Source organism: Carassius carassius, chromosome 21, assembly GCF_963082965.1.
Source record: "Carassius carassius chromosome 21, fCarCar2.1, whole genome shotgun sequence".
Classification (NCBI taxonomy): Eukaryota; Metazoa; Chordata; class Actinopteri; order Cypriniformes; family Cyprinidae; genus Carassius; species Carassius carassius.
In genome coordinates this window covers 21,201,738-21,218,675 of record NC_081775.1, presented here as the reverse complement: position 1 = coordinate 21,218,675, position 16,938 = coordinate 21,201,738, and the positions used below count along the sequence as shown (strand labels likewise).

General features: G+C 36.7%; 1 protein-coding gene across 1 annotated transcript in view; it reads left to right on the top strand.

Moving 5' to 3' along the window:
* Positions 1-16,938, top strand: part of ajap1 (adherens junctions associated protein 1) — a 49,775-nt gene that overhangs the window by 7,038 nt on the left and 25,799 nt on the right. The window contains exon 2 of the mRNA XM_059503772.1: positions 14,512-15,209. Within this exon, the coding sequence (XP_059359755.1) occupies positions 14,512-15,209 (698 nt within the window). The remainder of the gene's footprint in view (positions 1-14,511; positions 15,210-16,938) is intronic.

Sequence of the window (16,938 nt, the reverse complement as noted above, 5' to 3'; positions counted from 1 at the left end):
TGCATTTTTTAATAAAAAATACATTACATATAGTAATATTGTAAAATATATTAACAATTGATTTTTTGTTTTGTTTGTATTTTAATATATTTTTAAATGTAATTCATTCCTGTAATAGCAAAGCAGAATTTTCAGCAGCCATACCCTTTGTCTTCAGTATCACAGGATCCTTCAGAAATGAATTCAAAAATGCTGATTTGGTGCTTAATTATTCATAGTGGTTCTCATTATTATCAACATTGAAGATATTTTTACTGCTTAATTTTTTTGTGGAAACCATGGTGCATAATTTTTTAATTATCTGATGAATATAATGTTTATAAAAAAAATTAAGGATAAATAAGATATTGTTAAGAAAATTGTTTACATTATTAACATTATAAACATTAGTACTTTTCCAATACAGTGAAAGTAAACACTGTGCTGAAACTCAATCAGAACTGGCAAGTCAAAATGAATTGAGAGAACTTGTGTTGAAGCTTATGATGTAGATTTGATTGACATCACATTTGATTGGACATGAACAGTAATGACAAAGTGGTATAGCGTTCGGCAGATAGCAGTAGTAGTGGAGTGTGATGGAGAGAAAATAGATGAGTCTGGCCCAGAGGCTGGCCAAGAAGCATGCCGAGTCGTCTGATGGACACTTTTGAGGTAAAAATAGCCAGCTCAGGGGGTGAGTAGGAGTTTGACTTGCTTTGATCCAGCGCTTACTGATTTTCCATACTCAGTACCTTTAAAAGGTCCTAAATGTTGTAATGAATCTCACCCCTTTGAAACTTGATGCCCAGTTTGAGACTTGAGTCGTTGAAACTAGACAGCATTTTAGGCAAGATTCAGCTTCAGTGAAGGTTCCAGCCCTCCACGGCCCTCTCCACACTGTCCCATAATTGCCTTCAATTGGGAGCTTTCTGCTGAAATATGATTACAACAGTCCGGCTTTATGCTTGGTTAACCAATTAATTTTCCACTGAAGACTTCAATATGAGGAAGATTTGAACATCCTCACGTGGGCAAAACTAAATCTTTTCTCTCTAAGAAAAGAAGACGGTGGTATTTCTTCAAAGAGCTCACATTTTGATCAGCAGTTGGCTGTGAGTGGGTAACATTAACCACATTCCTGAGAGTTTGCCAGATACAGGGACAGAGAACATTCCAGAAAGCCATCCCTCCTGAAAAATGACTTCAATACCTTGATATTTGAGGCTTTGAGCTGTATGCATGGATGCAGTATGACGTTGCGTTGTGCATCATGATTTCTGCTGTTTTTGGAATGAAAGTCAATTTTATTTACTCCATTTTCCTGCAGTTATGTATACAGTATACTCAACATGAATCATTTATCTATCAGATGACAGATTCTGTACAATTTGAATATATCGGGAATATCGAATATTTCAAATTCAAGCATACTTTCCCAAAAGAACGCGCCGAATGACCAAAAAAGGAACCTGTAACTGCTGACTGCTCTACGCCCCTCTACTACGAGAGCTTTAATGATAGCGGTTGTCAGATAACAAGAGTTTTAATCTCCCAATCAGAGCTCCACTGTTACAAGGATACATTTTCTGCCCGGTGTTTGCTTATTTTAAGCAATCTGGCAACCATGCGCACGTGCTCACTCCTCATTGCGGAAGAGCCGCTGACGATAATCTGAAAACACTAACAAGCTGGAATTGAGCGATCTAATGAAAGCGTCGTTCAGCCGGTCTGTGTTCTGTCGTGAGATCTCAACTGTATTGTTTGCATTTGTGATCGCAAAATAAATGCACTTACTCGACCGCTGATGTTTGAATAGAGAAACATAGGCTATGGCCATTTGGAATTACTATTGGGGAATTTCACTGATATGTTTACCAGTTTCCATAATCTAGACAGAGAGAATGCAAAAGTCTTTGGTATTCATTTATATATATTTATAAATAAGAAATAGCTATGTGCTTCAGCAACTAGCTCCCCATCTAAGAGGGTTTTTAGTGTCAGTAGGAACATAGTTTCATGCCACAGAGCTTCTCTTAAAACCACAGACAGTTGACAGACTTGTGTTCTTAGCTTAAAAACTTGTTAAAAAAATTAAAATAAAATACTTATCCCAGTTGCATAGTTTAAATTGTGAATTGCATGCACTAAAAAGTTGACAGAATGCACTTTCTGTAACTGTTACTTAATTTGTACTGCTTCAGTTACATATAGGCCTACATGTATTCATTTAATAAAAAGCAGTAAGTGATCTCTTGGTCTAGATTTTTTAACTGCTTAAATTAGCTGTTTAATGTAAATAGTTTTTTTTTTTTTATGGGCAAAAGAAAATCATGTTTTATTTTTTATTATTTAAATGCAAATGCAAACATATCGAGATATATATCGAATATCGTAAAAATTTTGACAATATCGAGATATCTTTTTTTTTTGTATATCGCCCAGCCCTACTACAAAAAAGGCATGAGGCATGAGCATGAGCATGAGCATGAGGTTATTTTAATAATATTATATATAGTCTTATTTACAAATATATATATATATATATATATATATATATATATATATATATATTACTGAAATAATGTACCACATTAAATATATATATATATATATATATATATATATATATATATATATATATATATATATATATATATATATATATATATATATAATAAATTATATATAAATTACATATATATAAATATATATAATGTAATAATACACATACAGTTTCATGGCCAGTTAAAAAGGTTCTACATTAAAATGAATAGCCACAATTATAACTATTAGGGCACTGAGAAAAAATATCATTAAAATCACCTTCACAAGCTTTTTTTTATCTAGCTGATGAAAAATAAAAACCTTTACAGATTACAGATTACATCATAATCCATCCTGCTTTAAAGAATTAGAGTAGCAGACAAATAACTCGGCTACATGTTTAGAATAAACAGAACTTTTTGAATTAGTGTGCTAATACAGTTATCTTTATTTATTAGCATTCTTGGTGTGAATGGGCTTTGGTGTGGGGGTCAGAGCTGAAGAGTATTCTGGATAACGTGAGAACACAGAGGGTGAATATTGTGCATGCTATGTCATCTGTGTGTAATTTATGTATTAGTGAATTTTCGGCTATGCCAAGTCATAAATTGCTTTGACCATCAAATCACATTGACATAAGGGCACATTATAAACACACACACACACACACACACACACACACATACACATTCATCATCTCAAAATACACTGCGCTTCATTTATGTTTATTGTTTTTTCTGTCACAGTTTTCTTGTTGATCTGATGTTAGTAATCTCATTTTACAGATCTGCTTAGGGAAGCTCTCTCTCTTTCTCTCTCTCTTGCGCTGTCGCTTAATTAGTGCCTTGTCTTTACTGCTCCATATGTGTGTAGTGTGAGCCTCATGAAGTATAATGGCAGGATTAATCTTGGCTTGAGAGTGCACAGACAGCGCAGAAGAAAATGGAGTCCAGCACTGCTCATAATCTGCTGTTTGCTCCTCCGGACAGGCGTTTTGCTCAGACGCTTGAGCCAGAACCGACCTTCAGGCTTCAAAGTGCATTGGTGTTGACCTCTCTCCTCCAACCATTATTATTCTGGGCCACTCTGCCTTAAAGGTACAAACTCTTATTAAAGGCAGTGAAAAGAACAAGCCAATGTTTCTTATCTATTGCGAATCCTTTTCGGCTATCTCTTTTATTCTTTTTCTCTAGGGTGGCATTTGGGAGTCCTGACCAGCATTTGATTCAAAGAAACAAAAGAAGTAGTTTCTTTAGTACAATAAAAGACAAAGAAACAGACAGAAAAAGTTACATAAGGCTTTAAATGCACAGTTACTTTGTAGATTTGCGGACTTTTGTAAAACTGGGGGTGGTAATTTTTTTGAATGTTTATAAATGAAATCTCATGCACACAAAGGCTGCATTTCTTTGATTAAAATGCAGTAAAAACAGTAATGAAATATTATTACAGTAGATTTAAAAGCCATTTTTATACTTGTGATTTTTTTATAAAATTAAATAAAATGATTATATTTCCCTATTATATTGTATATTATTATATTATTATTATTATTATTAATGTAGAAAACATGCTTAATGTCTTTGTGGAAATGTCTTTTTTTTAAGATTCTTTGATAAATAAAAATGTTTAATAGAAGTAATCAAATCAAATAATAAAATGTAATAAATAATTACAAACCCCAAAACTTTATGAATGGTGTAATGTAGGTTCTTTTTATTCCTATTCATAAAGTGGCACAGGCATTTTCCATTCTTTTAGATGGTGCTCTGTCACTGCTTGCTGTTTGGCCACCCTGAGAAAAGCCTGTGGGCATCTTGGGCAGGTTACAGGTGATGTCCTGACTCCTGTGCAGGTGAGACAGTGTGTTTCCTGTCTTGCTCCCACGCACTCGTGCCTGTGTACATGAGCCGACCTCATAGTGCAGCCGAGCTGAAAAGCATAGATTATTAATAGAGCAGATATAGCCTGTGGTTTCAGGACCAAAATAATACAAACGTTGATGCTTGTCATTTAGAATTACACTGTGCCACTGAGCATTAAAGAGGCCAGTTATATAGACAGGTACGCAGTGATCCGGGCTAAGCAAGGACATGTGGGCTGTCCATTCTATTTTCTGATAAATCCACAGAAACCACATTTATTTCATTATTTTTATAGGTCTTTTCCCATCAACTTTGTTTGGAGATGTGATTGTCTGTATTATTCCTGTCTGGCACTAAAAAAAATCCATCCTTTACTCTGCCTGAGTCCAAGGGTGATAACTAAAAGCAAACTTTAAACTCTTAAGAGAGGGATGAGGCCAATGCATTGGAGGTCTAAATTTATCTGTTTTCCATCAGACTGCTTTTGGAAAAAGCAAATATATATGTCAGATTAAGAGAGGAACGGTTGATGTTCTTGTCTCTCTGTTTCTTTCTTTGTATCTATTTCTCTGGATTTGCATTTAAGGCGCTTCCATCCAGTCAGATGAATAGGCATGTTTGATCACGTAGAGTTGCCCCTGGAGCAAAAAATGCATGAGGGAGAGAAAGACAGAGAGAGAGAGAGCAAAAGGACCCTCACTGAGCTATTCATGAGCTTCTTCTATCGCAATGCAAATGAAAGGTTTCTTGTATCTGTTGAGTCCTATTTTAGGTGTGTGAAAAGTAGCATGGAGACTTGCTCTGGGAGATACTTGCTACACAACCCAGGAAAGGTGGACTGAATGGACAGGAAGTGTGTTTGTGTGTGTGTTTGGGCACACGTATGCATGTGTGTACAGTGCCAAGCGTTTGGAGGATCTGATGGTTTGAGGGCTGCTCGACCCTCTCTGTTCACACTTACACTCTTTTGAGCCACAAGCCATGATGCTTATCAGAAATCTCTCACACTGTAAAAATACTGCATGATGGCTTATGACGGTTTTAGAGTTTTGTTCTCTTTTAAAAGAAGTGCTATATTCGAAGTGCTATAAATAGTGTACTGTAATAATAAAAACTCCATAATCATCGGGAAGAAGGAGGCGGGAACCGGCGGACAATCAAAATGAAACTTTAATAATCACAAAATAAACACAAAACAGCGCATCAGCCCCTCACGGACGACTCATGCGCACAAAGTAAAACCAAAACATAAAATAAAGCCCAGGCCTGGTCCTCTCTCGTCCTTCACTGTCGTCGCTCCAGTTTTATATCCTTCCATCTCCTCTGTGGGACTCGAGACCGGTGGTGGGTCGCAGGTGTCTGCGACCCACCACCGCTGATTTCCCAATCACTCCACCGGCCTCGCTCGTGTTCCCACATCCCTCGGCCTCGACCCACTCGTCACATGTAGATTATACTATATATTGCATTACTTTATTCATTTAGCAGATGCTTTTAACTTAATGACTTGCATATAAGGAGCACCAAAAACAAGTTATCATAAGTGGCATCAGTATTTGCAGTCTACAGGACCAAGTTTGAAGTGAAAGATTCGATTAGTACACTAGCTGAAATGCAGAGAAGAAGAGAAAGAAAGAAAGTTGTTATTACATAAAGTTCATTTTTTTTTATGTTTGTACTAACATAAGAACTTTCTTCAGCTGCTTCTTGAAGGTTGCGGTGGTCTGAACAGTTCAGGTAGAAGTTTGCTGTTCGTTCAGAGGAACAGAGAGAGTGAAGTTTCCTGAAAGCTTTATTGTGAAGGAGCCAGCAGGCAACACTCATTCACTTACAGTAAACCAGAAACCAAACTAAAGTCCCTTTCTAGGGTGAGATCAAGTAGAAGTAGCTACTTAAGGTAAAAAGAACATTTGACTACTTAGTAGTGTAACCATAAAACTTAAACCTAACCTTGAATTTATAAGCTGATGAATTTTGTTAAAGGCCAAACCTCAGAACCCTAATCCCAAATTCTGATTGGTTGATTTGAATTGTGTTGATCAAAGAACAGATTCTACTTGGCTAAATCATGGTAAGATGTAAGTACAGCAACAGAATGTGGTAGGTTAGTTGGGTAATGTAGTAAATCTGCTGTCTTACGTTGTTGACCGTGACTCCGAAGTTTTGAAAGTCACACTGAAGGTACACTTTGCAGCACCCTCAGACTGACTACCTGGATGAAAAAGGAAAGAAGGGCCTCAAAATAAGTCTCAGATAAGCTGTTTCTATACTTTTACAATCTTTGCTGAGCTACGATTGACATTATGAACTGTGATGATTCCCCACCCATGCCTTGTCCTGACATTTTCTTCCCACTGTTGTGCTGTTGTGACTGCAGTCAGAAGCTGTGGCGCTGTCCAAGGTGCTGAAGGGAGGCCTGCTGCTCATTTGATTTGAGTCTCAGCTCCAGAAAGACTCAACTGCCTAGCATGTCTCTGAAACAACTCAAGGAGATGTTCACTGTAATACCAGAGACTTTTGGGACCTTTATGTTTTACTTCTGCAGGTACTGCACCTTTTTGCTGATTTATAAATCTGTGTTTGGAGACATTGTAACACTGTTACACTGAAGAGCTCAGGCATGTTTTTGAAAAGCTGTGAAGATAATCTCACTGATTTGCAGTTCTACCTAAGCCTGTCAGCAGATTAATGTGTGAAATCTTTCCTATAGTGAGTTAATGGAAGGGCTTTGCAATGACGTCACATCTCTCCCAACGAGAGAGCAGGGATTTGTCCTTTTCCTTGGCTAAGCCTCATTACACACTCTCACATACGCAGACACCCCTGTCATGTCTCTCCAGCCTGCTTCTGATGCTTCTATAACTGTATAATTACTAGGAGATCCTTCCTGAATAGCTTTCCACTGACCATTTCTAAGGCAGACTAGTAATGCTGTCCAGATACATTTTTATTTTATTTTATTTTATTTTATTTTATTTTATTTTTCATGTATTTCATGTGTATTTTATTTTTTTGTACTTTAATTTAATTTAATATTATTATTTAATTAATATATTTTATTTAATTGTGTACTTTATTTATTTTATTAAAAATGTATCATTATTTTAAATTTAATTTAATAAACTGTAATTTTATTTTTTACAACTAAGCTTTATTTGCCTGGTGTTTTTAATGTGTCTTTTTCATTTAATTTAATTTATTTTATATTTTATTATATTTTATTTCATTTCTTAACAACAGATGATGGATTGTTATTATTATTATTATTATTATTATTATTATTCAATTGCATTTAATTTTTGCTGTGTTATTGAGAGTTGTGAAATTTCACTGACATACTGTAGATTGGCATGCTGAAATCTTATAATCATTACAAGCCTTTTGTCTTTTAGTTGTCTTTCTGTCTCTCTCTCTGAGGCATTGTATGTGTGTGTGTGTGTGTGTGTGTGTGTATGTATGTGTATTTGTGTTGAGAGGGCGTATGTGTGAAGAGGGAGTCATGTTCTGTCATCTTTGTGGCAGGGATATGAAATGTCAGTGCAAGGCTGTTGGAGATATCTCCCCCACAGTCACAACACACACACACACACACACACACACACACACACACACACACACACACACACACACACACACACACACACACACACACACACACACACACACACAGCTGAGCTCTCCAGTGGTTGAAACACACACACACACACACACACACACACACACACACACATGATAGCATGTAGATCAGAGCTTGTGAAACATCCTTTTACATCACAGTGATCCAGCAGGAAGCATATTCTGATGCAGTGCTCTTATATGCTCATGTGCTAATGGACCAATGCCTGTTCATTACTGCTAGTCTCTAAATATGAAATGTGAAATCCTTCCAGTTCATTTATAAACCATATATGAAAGATGAGGGCAGTTGTGTTCAATGATGGTATGTTTTACAGTGTGGTCTAATTAGTATTGATATTCACTTGTTAATGTATATTTGGAATGAGAAACATTCTCTGCTTATATTTTATGCTTTTATGCAAGGTTTAATAATAATTACTTTCAGTCTACTTTGAAAACGAAAAAAAAAAATTCAATCGGTTCACTCTGAGCAGAATCGATATTTTAACGTTTCTATTCTGCATTCCTCTGATATTATTACCGTTCCGAAACTGGTTCGGGTGAAAGAAATACCAGTTAATAACATTATTTTAAAAAAACAATATTCTTTGCCTATATTTGCCTAATAATAATAATAATAATATAATAATAATTAAGTATAGCATTTTCTTTACTCAAAAGGAAAAGGAAAAAATAGAGATCTAACGCTCAGTCACAGCCAATACAGCATCATCTTCTCTAGAGTTTTGGCCAAATGTAAGCTACTTAAAAAAAAAAAAATCTATCAACACTCTAAAGACATCAAAGTATTTTTAAGATATTTAAAAATGTTTGCTGCATTGTTAAAAAAAATGTATATATTAAGTCGCCACTCACATCGCATTTTATTAGCCCTATTACTTTCCGAAATAATGAAGGCTTAAATGCCTGTAGGCTAAAACAAAATGTTTACAAACATTATAAAAACAGTTATTAGTTTCTCTCCAAAACAAATTTTTAAATATTTTGATAATTTACTGAAAATAAATAAATGACTTTTTAAACCTTTTAACTGATTATTAATCAGTCAAAATTAGCTTATAGTTTGCTGCATTCATGCATACTCATGTTGACTGTGAACGAATCTGCAGAGCTTATACAAGCTTTTGTCATTGTTGAATCTTTCTCAGACGTTTCCAAATGTCGAAATTGGTTAGCGCATCTATCTGTGCATGATGATGTCCAATGTCCCCGTGAGCGGAGCTTCTCAAAGTTGGGAATAATCAAAGGAGAGTTGCGGTCCTCAGTTGGGCAGGAAAGGCTAAGCATGCTGGCGCTTGAGTGTCAAATGCACATGCACCAACGCAGAGAAATCAGGCCCAATTTGGACTTAATCCGGCCCTGAAGGCGGTGCATGGCCATTGAGACTTGCCTGTGATGAGTTCACAGCTGAGCGGACCATTTTACTCCTTGGCTTCAGCGTCACATTTGCATATGCCGTAATGCTGGAATTCATGATTGGTTGACAGCAAATTTCAAATATTAAATGGAACGATAAAATAACGTTATTAACCACTTAATGGCTTAATTAGAGCCCTGATTAGTCCCATCTGGACTAATAATTTGCCATTTCTCCATCATTTACAGCTAAATTAGAGTGTTGCTATGGGACTGTTTTTGAGTTATTCATTCACCATCATGCAAAATGTATATTTTACATACAAATACCTATGATTATTAATTCAGTTGCCTTTGAAAAAATCAGCAATACGTGGATGTTTTATTAAGCCTATGTATTTTATACATACAGGATATCTTATGGTATCTTATTGGTAATAAGTTAGCCCTTTTGATTCCACAATTACAACAGGCAAGTTACCTTATAAAATAGATTAGTATGGAATATTTGTAAATACAGATAATTCTACCTGTCCAATTACATTTTCATTATTTTCACTCTGCTTAGGATAAACCAAGTGACTGATCCAAGGACTCAGTCGGCTGTATGAGGATCAGACTGACTCAGATATAAGCTACCCGCTTATCCAAAATGCAGGCATGGAATCCATATTTATTTGCAACACTTCTCTGAAGTGTAATTCAACTGAAAAATCGGCCCATGAGTCATATGTCAGTGAGCATTTGGCTTGCCGTCAGAAATCATTCTGGTCTGTTTTTTTTTTAGTTTCGTCTTGTGTCTAGAGAGTATGTGTGTGATGATTAGTAATGGAACAAATAAGATCACGACACTTGATTATCTTGTGTGAAGAAATTCACTTATCGGATGTGAAGATAGCTGAGTAACTAGTACTGGATGTTCCTGAATTTTCCACCAGCCATATGCTCATCTACCAAAACCTCCCATCTCATTAATAGTAACCTGGTGCTTACCCTAATCCCTCTGGATATATACTGGGCTTGCATGTGTATTTAGACCATTATTATTTGATATTCCATCGTAAACTGTAGTGCAAAAGGAACAGAGATATTTAAGATTCTGCACTATTACTTGGTTGCTAATCAAGTTTAACATTGATCAGACAGTCAGATGTGCTAGAGCTCAAGATGCTCTTTGGGTCATTTCAAATCATGCTGAAGAATATTATCATAAGGATGAAATTTTGCTTGAAAATTGTTTAATGAAGAAACGAATTCATCTACTTCTTAGATGGCCTGATGGTGAGTAAAGTTTAAGCAAAATGTTCGGTGAGCTGTTCCTTTAATGTTAATGTTTAGTGTTGGATCAGTAAAATATTACCCTGTGGAATTATGTAATATTTATATAGCTTTGTCAGTATTATTTGTTGTACATTGTGATGTGTTAGTACTGACATCTAGTCCTGAGAGGGGCAGTTAATGGGTGGAGTCAAATAAGACCTGTCCCATCCTGCAACACTAATCAGAACAGACTGAGCTACATATTAAATTCAAGTGTTAGAACGGAGAAGAAGAGAGAAAGAAAAAAAGAAGAGAAAGTTCAAGTGGTCAAAAGAATGTGCTCTCTTCTCTGTGTATTGGTTAATACACCCCTTTTATTGTGTTTTTTTCCCCATAATTCATTGCATTATCAAATAAGAAGTGTCTGTAACCTTTAGTTTTAGCACTATGGGGAAAAAAGGTGCTTCTATAGTTTCCGATTCTGCAAGGAGGAGAAGCCTAGCCATTCACTAAAATTTAAACTGGAGAAACTACAGTGACTAACAAATTAAAGATGTATATGGGTTAAGAACGTAGTATTGAATGACACTGAAATTTACTACAATAGCAGACAATTTTACATAGAAAGGCCAAATCACATACAATAAATCAAATGAAGGTAAGACAGAGGCAAACATGCAATTCTGTTTGGTTTGTGCTTAAACTATTTGCCAGTTTGTAAACTTCATTTAGTATACAGTATATTATTCAACAATCTTTATATCTCATGCCTCTTAATAAAATAATATATTTTAAGATGTTGAAATACTGTTACAAACAGTTGAAAATGATGGGGCTGTGAGTAAACTTGTGCTGAATATCATTAAAGGTATCCAGCATGTATTTTGCAGCATGTGACTAGAAGTAGCTGTCTGATGTGTTACGAAGATGACCTTAAAGGACTTTGGTGAAACTCCTGATCAGTTAATTCGGTGTTATTACCTTTACTTTTAACAGAGCGGATATGAGCGAGATGGAAAAAGGAGATGGTCTTATCATTTTCTTTCATGCTTTTTCAGATAGCATATTTTCCATTTAACATTTTAGGAACACCCGAGCTGCTACTTTTAACTTGCTTGTGTCAGGAAACGTGTTCTTTTAGCGCCTTTGATTTATTAAATAAAAATATATTTCCTCCCATTATCATGAATATGGATGAGAAAATAAATTCTATATTCCCACTGAGTCTACTGTATATTTGTGCTGCTGGTAAATCTAAGCAACTAAGCACAAATCTGCAAGCTTGCAAAAATAGTGAACATTAGCCTAATGAATATTCAAAAGGAAAATCTTCTTTATTCATCTACTTTATTCCTGTCTTTGTCCCTTGTAGTTTTAATTTATAGCATTTCTTTATTTATTTTTATTTGTTTTTGAATTTATTTACTCATTTTCAGTGTCTCGCAGATATACAGAATGCAAATCCGTTGAATAAACAAAAGAAAATATTGTAATTCGCCAGTTGGCCAGTATCTTCATTAAGAACTTTAACATTACGTGGATTGAACTGTAAGACAGGATATGTTCATATTCATAATGCAATTAAATCAGTCACTAGTTGATGAAATGTCACCATTTAGAGAACATTCATATGAATGGCAAGTAATCGGAAGTGGTTTGCCTATGTCATCTTAATTGGCTTGAGTGGCAAAAAAGCTCATTTTGAACCTGAAAGTGTCTGTTTGTAGTCTGTGAATTCAAATCGGTTATTTTAAAAATCTAAATATAAACAAGACCTTTGCTTTGTGGCCGACGTGTTGAATTACAATGCAGAATCTAAATGGGCTGCATCATACTGAAGTGACCCGAATCGTAGCTGATGCGTTAAAAAGTAAAGAGCAGGGAGGGGTTGTTCATGCAAAGCTGTCCTCAATGTTTCTCACTCTCATTCACACCCTGTCTTGTGCTACCCTTAATTTAGCCCTCATTAATATCACAGCAGCCTCCTTGAATTCACAATGTAGCCACCTAATTTCATCAACAGCCAGCGGATGAATGATCATTAATTGCACAACATTGGTTCCAATACGTCTCCTTAAGTAAATACAATGATCCTGACAGGAATTACTTTCTAATGGAACACATTAGCACAGGGAGTGTGAGTCAGGCCCCCCGGGGCCCAGCCCAATGGGACTGAAGGACCTTATTAGTGAGGTAAAATCTCTCAGATGAGTGGCCAACCCAAGGTCCTGACCCAGTTCAGTCAGACCAGATCCCACAAGTATGTTTTTTTTTTTTTCAAATGGAAAGTGAGAGAGAAATGTAAAGAGAAGCTAGAAGAGAGGAAAATGGAGAGCAAGGGCCCTCTCATAGTGTGCCTGAGGAATCGAGAACATATGAAGCAGCATTCTGAACAAGCTGTTAAGTATAACTAAATGGAAAGGGAATTTATATTCTTTCAGTTCTTGGCTTTATAAACCTTTTTAGTATATAATTTTTAAGTATGACTCATATTTTAGTTTGTGTTGGACTTCAGACATGACGGTTCACCAGTGGGACAGATTACTCTATAAAATTGCCATCTCTAAACTCACAGCAACAGGAAGGCCATTGATAGTATGTGTGGCCATGTGTGGGCTCTTTAATCCCTCTATATTAGCCTTTGACCGTGACCAATATTATCGAAGGACAGAAAAGATTACAGATATGCCTTGATTAACTCTCTTTCTTTCTGGATCAATACAGATTCTTGGCTTCTAGATTTGAGTGTGACAGCTCATTTCAATGTGTTTGAGGTTCTGGAATTGAAAAAACCGCACCCCTCAAGAAGTAGTTCAGCTAAAAGAAGCCATCACAGTGGAAGTTGGACATTTTGTGGTCTGAGGAGTTTTAGAGCTCTTCAAAGTGGTTTCAGGGACCCCCAGGGGACCACAAGGGGGTGCTTGGGTGTCTAGGAACATTTTTTTTTACAAAATGCTTTTTTAGGGCTGTCATAATAATGAAATGTGATATTATAAAAAAAAATTTTAAACCACCAAATTTGATCATAAGTCATCATTAGTCAACATTTGAAGTGGATCAAAACCTTTCATCAAAGTCCTAAAATCAAAATGTGTTCTTGTCTTAGGACAACTTTGATTAACTTTTTTGGATCCACTGTTGACTACTGTATTTCATTCTGCTTCCAAAAGACAAAAAGCAAGGTAATATGAAGGAACAAAATATCTGGATATAGTTTATGGGTAGTTTTATATAATACATATTAATAGATTTCAATCTGAATTTTGACTTTTTACTCAATTTCAGAAAATGTTCACAATATAATATAAATGAGTTTTTATACATACAATTATTTTATAGACATTTAGCCCACTTTTATCCAAAGCAGTTTGCAGTGCATTCAAGCAATATATTTTATTAGTGCGTGTAAACCTGATTTTTACGTTGCTAGCACCATGAAACCAATTCAGCCAGAGGAACGTTTGTTTACAAAGCAAAGTAATTGAAGAGTGGGCTAGGACTTTGAAAGTAAATGTCTTTGAAAACAACATTGAAGTGTGCTTTTAGCATCTAGCTGTTAAAGGGGAATCACACATCTAATTAATATAAGAGTTCAATTTATGAGAAATTAGTGAGTCACAGAGCAGAACGAAGCCTAGAGCAAAAATCACTAGACTGGAAAATGGTGTTAGAAATAAGGACATTACAAAGAGTGCCCAATCTACTGTAGTAAGTCCTTGAAATATCTAATAAGACACTCTTTAAGGTAAAGAAGTTGTATAAATTTTGCCGAGCATGCATACTCTCTCTGTGATGTATAAAAGACGCACTGATTAAGATTCTCCAATGCAGCTGATTTGCATCTCTCTTTTTCTCTGCTCTTCAGTTCCATGGTTGCTTGGAGACCAGGAAGAATGCTGGGATGTAGAATGTGGATCCTCTTCATCCTTGTCCATCTCACAGTGGATCTGTCTCTGTGTACACCAGCAGGCAAAGGGCTCACCCTCAAACTACTGCCCAGATCAGTGCCCCGCCGGCAGCTGCACCCTCTGCCCACTCGGGACATGCTCACCGGCCAGCACTTGAGGACTCTGGGTGTCTTGCCATCACTAGGCAATCACGGGGAGCTGTGGGGCACCAAATTGTGGGGGCGGAAAAACCATAGGTCACTCCAAAAACAAAAACTTTGCGCAGAGTGCCCCTCTGACAAAGGGAAGTCAGTTGCATTACCAGAGGAGAGTAAATCTGATTTAAATCTGCATTTATCTCGCTTACGAAGGCAGCTGAAAGGGGACGGCTTTGACTCCCTGGAGGGGAGGACCACCACAGTGGCAGGATTTATTGACTGGGGCCCTACAGGGGCTGACGAGGGGCTTGAGGAGGAGGCGAAAGTGACCCCGAATCCCACCGCCACCTCTTTAGCCCCTTCCACCACCACAGTTACCGTCACTAGCACTACCACACGGAGCCCCCAAAGGACGTATGCGGTAATTACAACTGCACATCCTAAGAGACACAGCACCACACAGCCAAGCAACTCCCGAGTGACTGCCAAACCACCGAAACCTTTTGGGGAGACACCAGGTAGGAAATAATTTTTCTTCATTTAGCTTTTGCCTTTTAATCCGTGTAAGATATTTAATCAGCTTATGTTTGATCATGTGTTTTTTAATTCAGAGGCAGCATAACAGAGATATTTTTAGGGGCCTGTTTAAGGTCATTCATGAAAATGACGCAGAGGTCTTTGGGTCTCAAGCCACAATGCAGTGCATCAAAAACACTGTGTGGGTTCTTTGAAAAACCGAGGGTGGAAAATGCTCACGAAGCTGTAATTGGCACACAACTGCTCGGCAATTTACAGGAAAGAAGGTGGTTGAATTGTCAAAAGGCCAAGAGCATGCATTTTGCTAGCTTTTTTTGGTGAAAATTTGGCTGTGAAAAACCTCAGCTGCTGTATAATTATGGAAAATAAGCAAATATAGAGAAAATAACAATTTGCTGGTGTAGAAAATTAATAGGCTATTTTGAAAGTTTTGTGAAAGTGGAGAGTCACATTTGCTTTTTGCGGCTAAAAGTTTCTTAAGCAGGCAGAAGAATACATTGACTTTGAAATAAGTCTCTTATAAATCTAGGCTGCATTTATTTAATTAAATTAACAGAAACCTGACTTTTAGCAGCCATTACTCCAGTCGTCATTGTTACATGATCCATTAGAAATAATTTGAATCTACTTTCAGTTACAATTCCTGTTAACACTTAAATTTGAATGACAATTTTAGATTCAAATTTAGGAATTTAACTGGAATTTAAAAGGCTATTATCATTTAAATTCTAAATGGCCAGTTGATTTCATCTGGCCAGTTTTAAAGGCAGCATAGTTTCCTTTCTGCATCATTTGCTGTTTCTGATATTACTGTATTTTCCGGACTATAAGTCACACTTTTTTTCATAGTTTGACTGGTCCTACGACTTATAGTCAGGTGCGACTTATTTATCAAAATTAATTTGACATGAACCGAGAGAAATGAACCAAGAGAAAACATTACCGTCTACAGCTGCGAGAGGGCGCTATATGCTGCCAGAGATGTAGTCTACACTGAGCAGCATAGAGCGCCCTCTCGCGGCTGTAGACGGTAATGGTTTCTCTTGGTACTTGGTTCTAAATGAATGCGACTTATAGTCCAGTGCGACTTATATGTGTTTTTTCCTCATCATGACGTATTTTTGGACTGATGCGACTTATACTCAGGTGCGACTTATAGTCCGAAAAATACGGTATGCAATATACTGCATTTTTTCAATGCTCAGTTTCTACATAGAAATACGCATCGTAATCATCTCTAAATATTTCTTGATGTTCTGGAGCCCCAGAAGCCTGAAACCAGTTTTCATACGCAAAATGTTGCTTGTTTAGTCATTAACTGACTAGGCACAGAGGCAGCAAGATGGTTTTAATGTACTTTTGCAGTTACATTTATCATCTTTGGCTCCATTGCATAATCTAGGCCTTGGTACTGCATGACAGAGTAGCCTACATATGGCAACCTCAGTATCCGTCAGTATTTGTGAATTCTGGGGAGATTATTCTATTCTCTGTCCTAGAAGGATGATGATTGGCATTAGCTCTCATGTTTGCCATTAGGCTGCAATCTGTCCTCTGTGTTTGGTATTGCACAGCATTAGGCTAGTCATCCATTCAGTGTGAAGTCCTCTGGGTAGATCAACTATTGTGCTCCATAAATCTGTGCAAAAGGGGAAGCGTCTTGACACTTTCTACAAATTGGCTTGACACTATCTGTGTTTGCGGTGCACT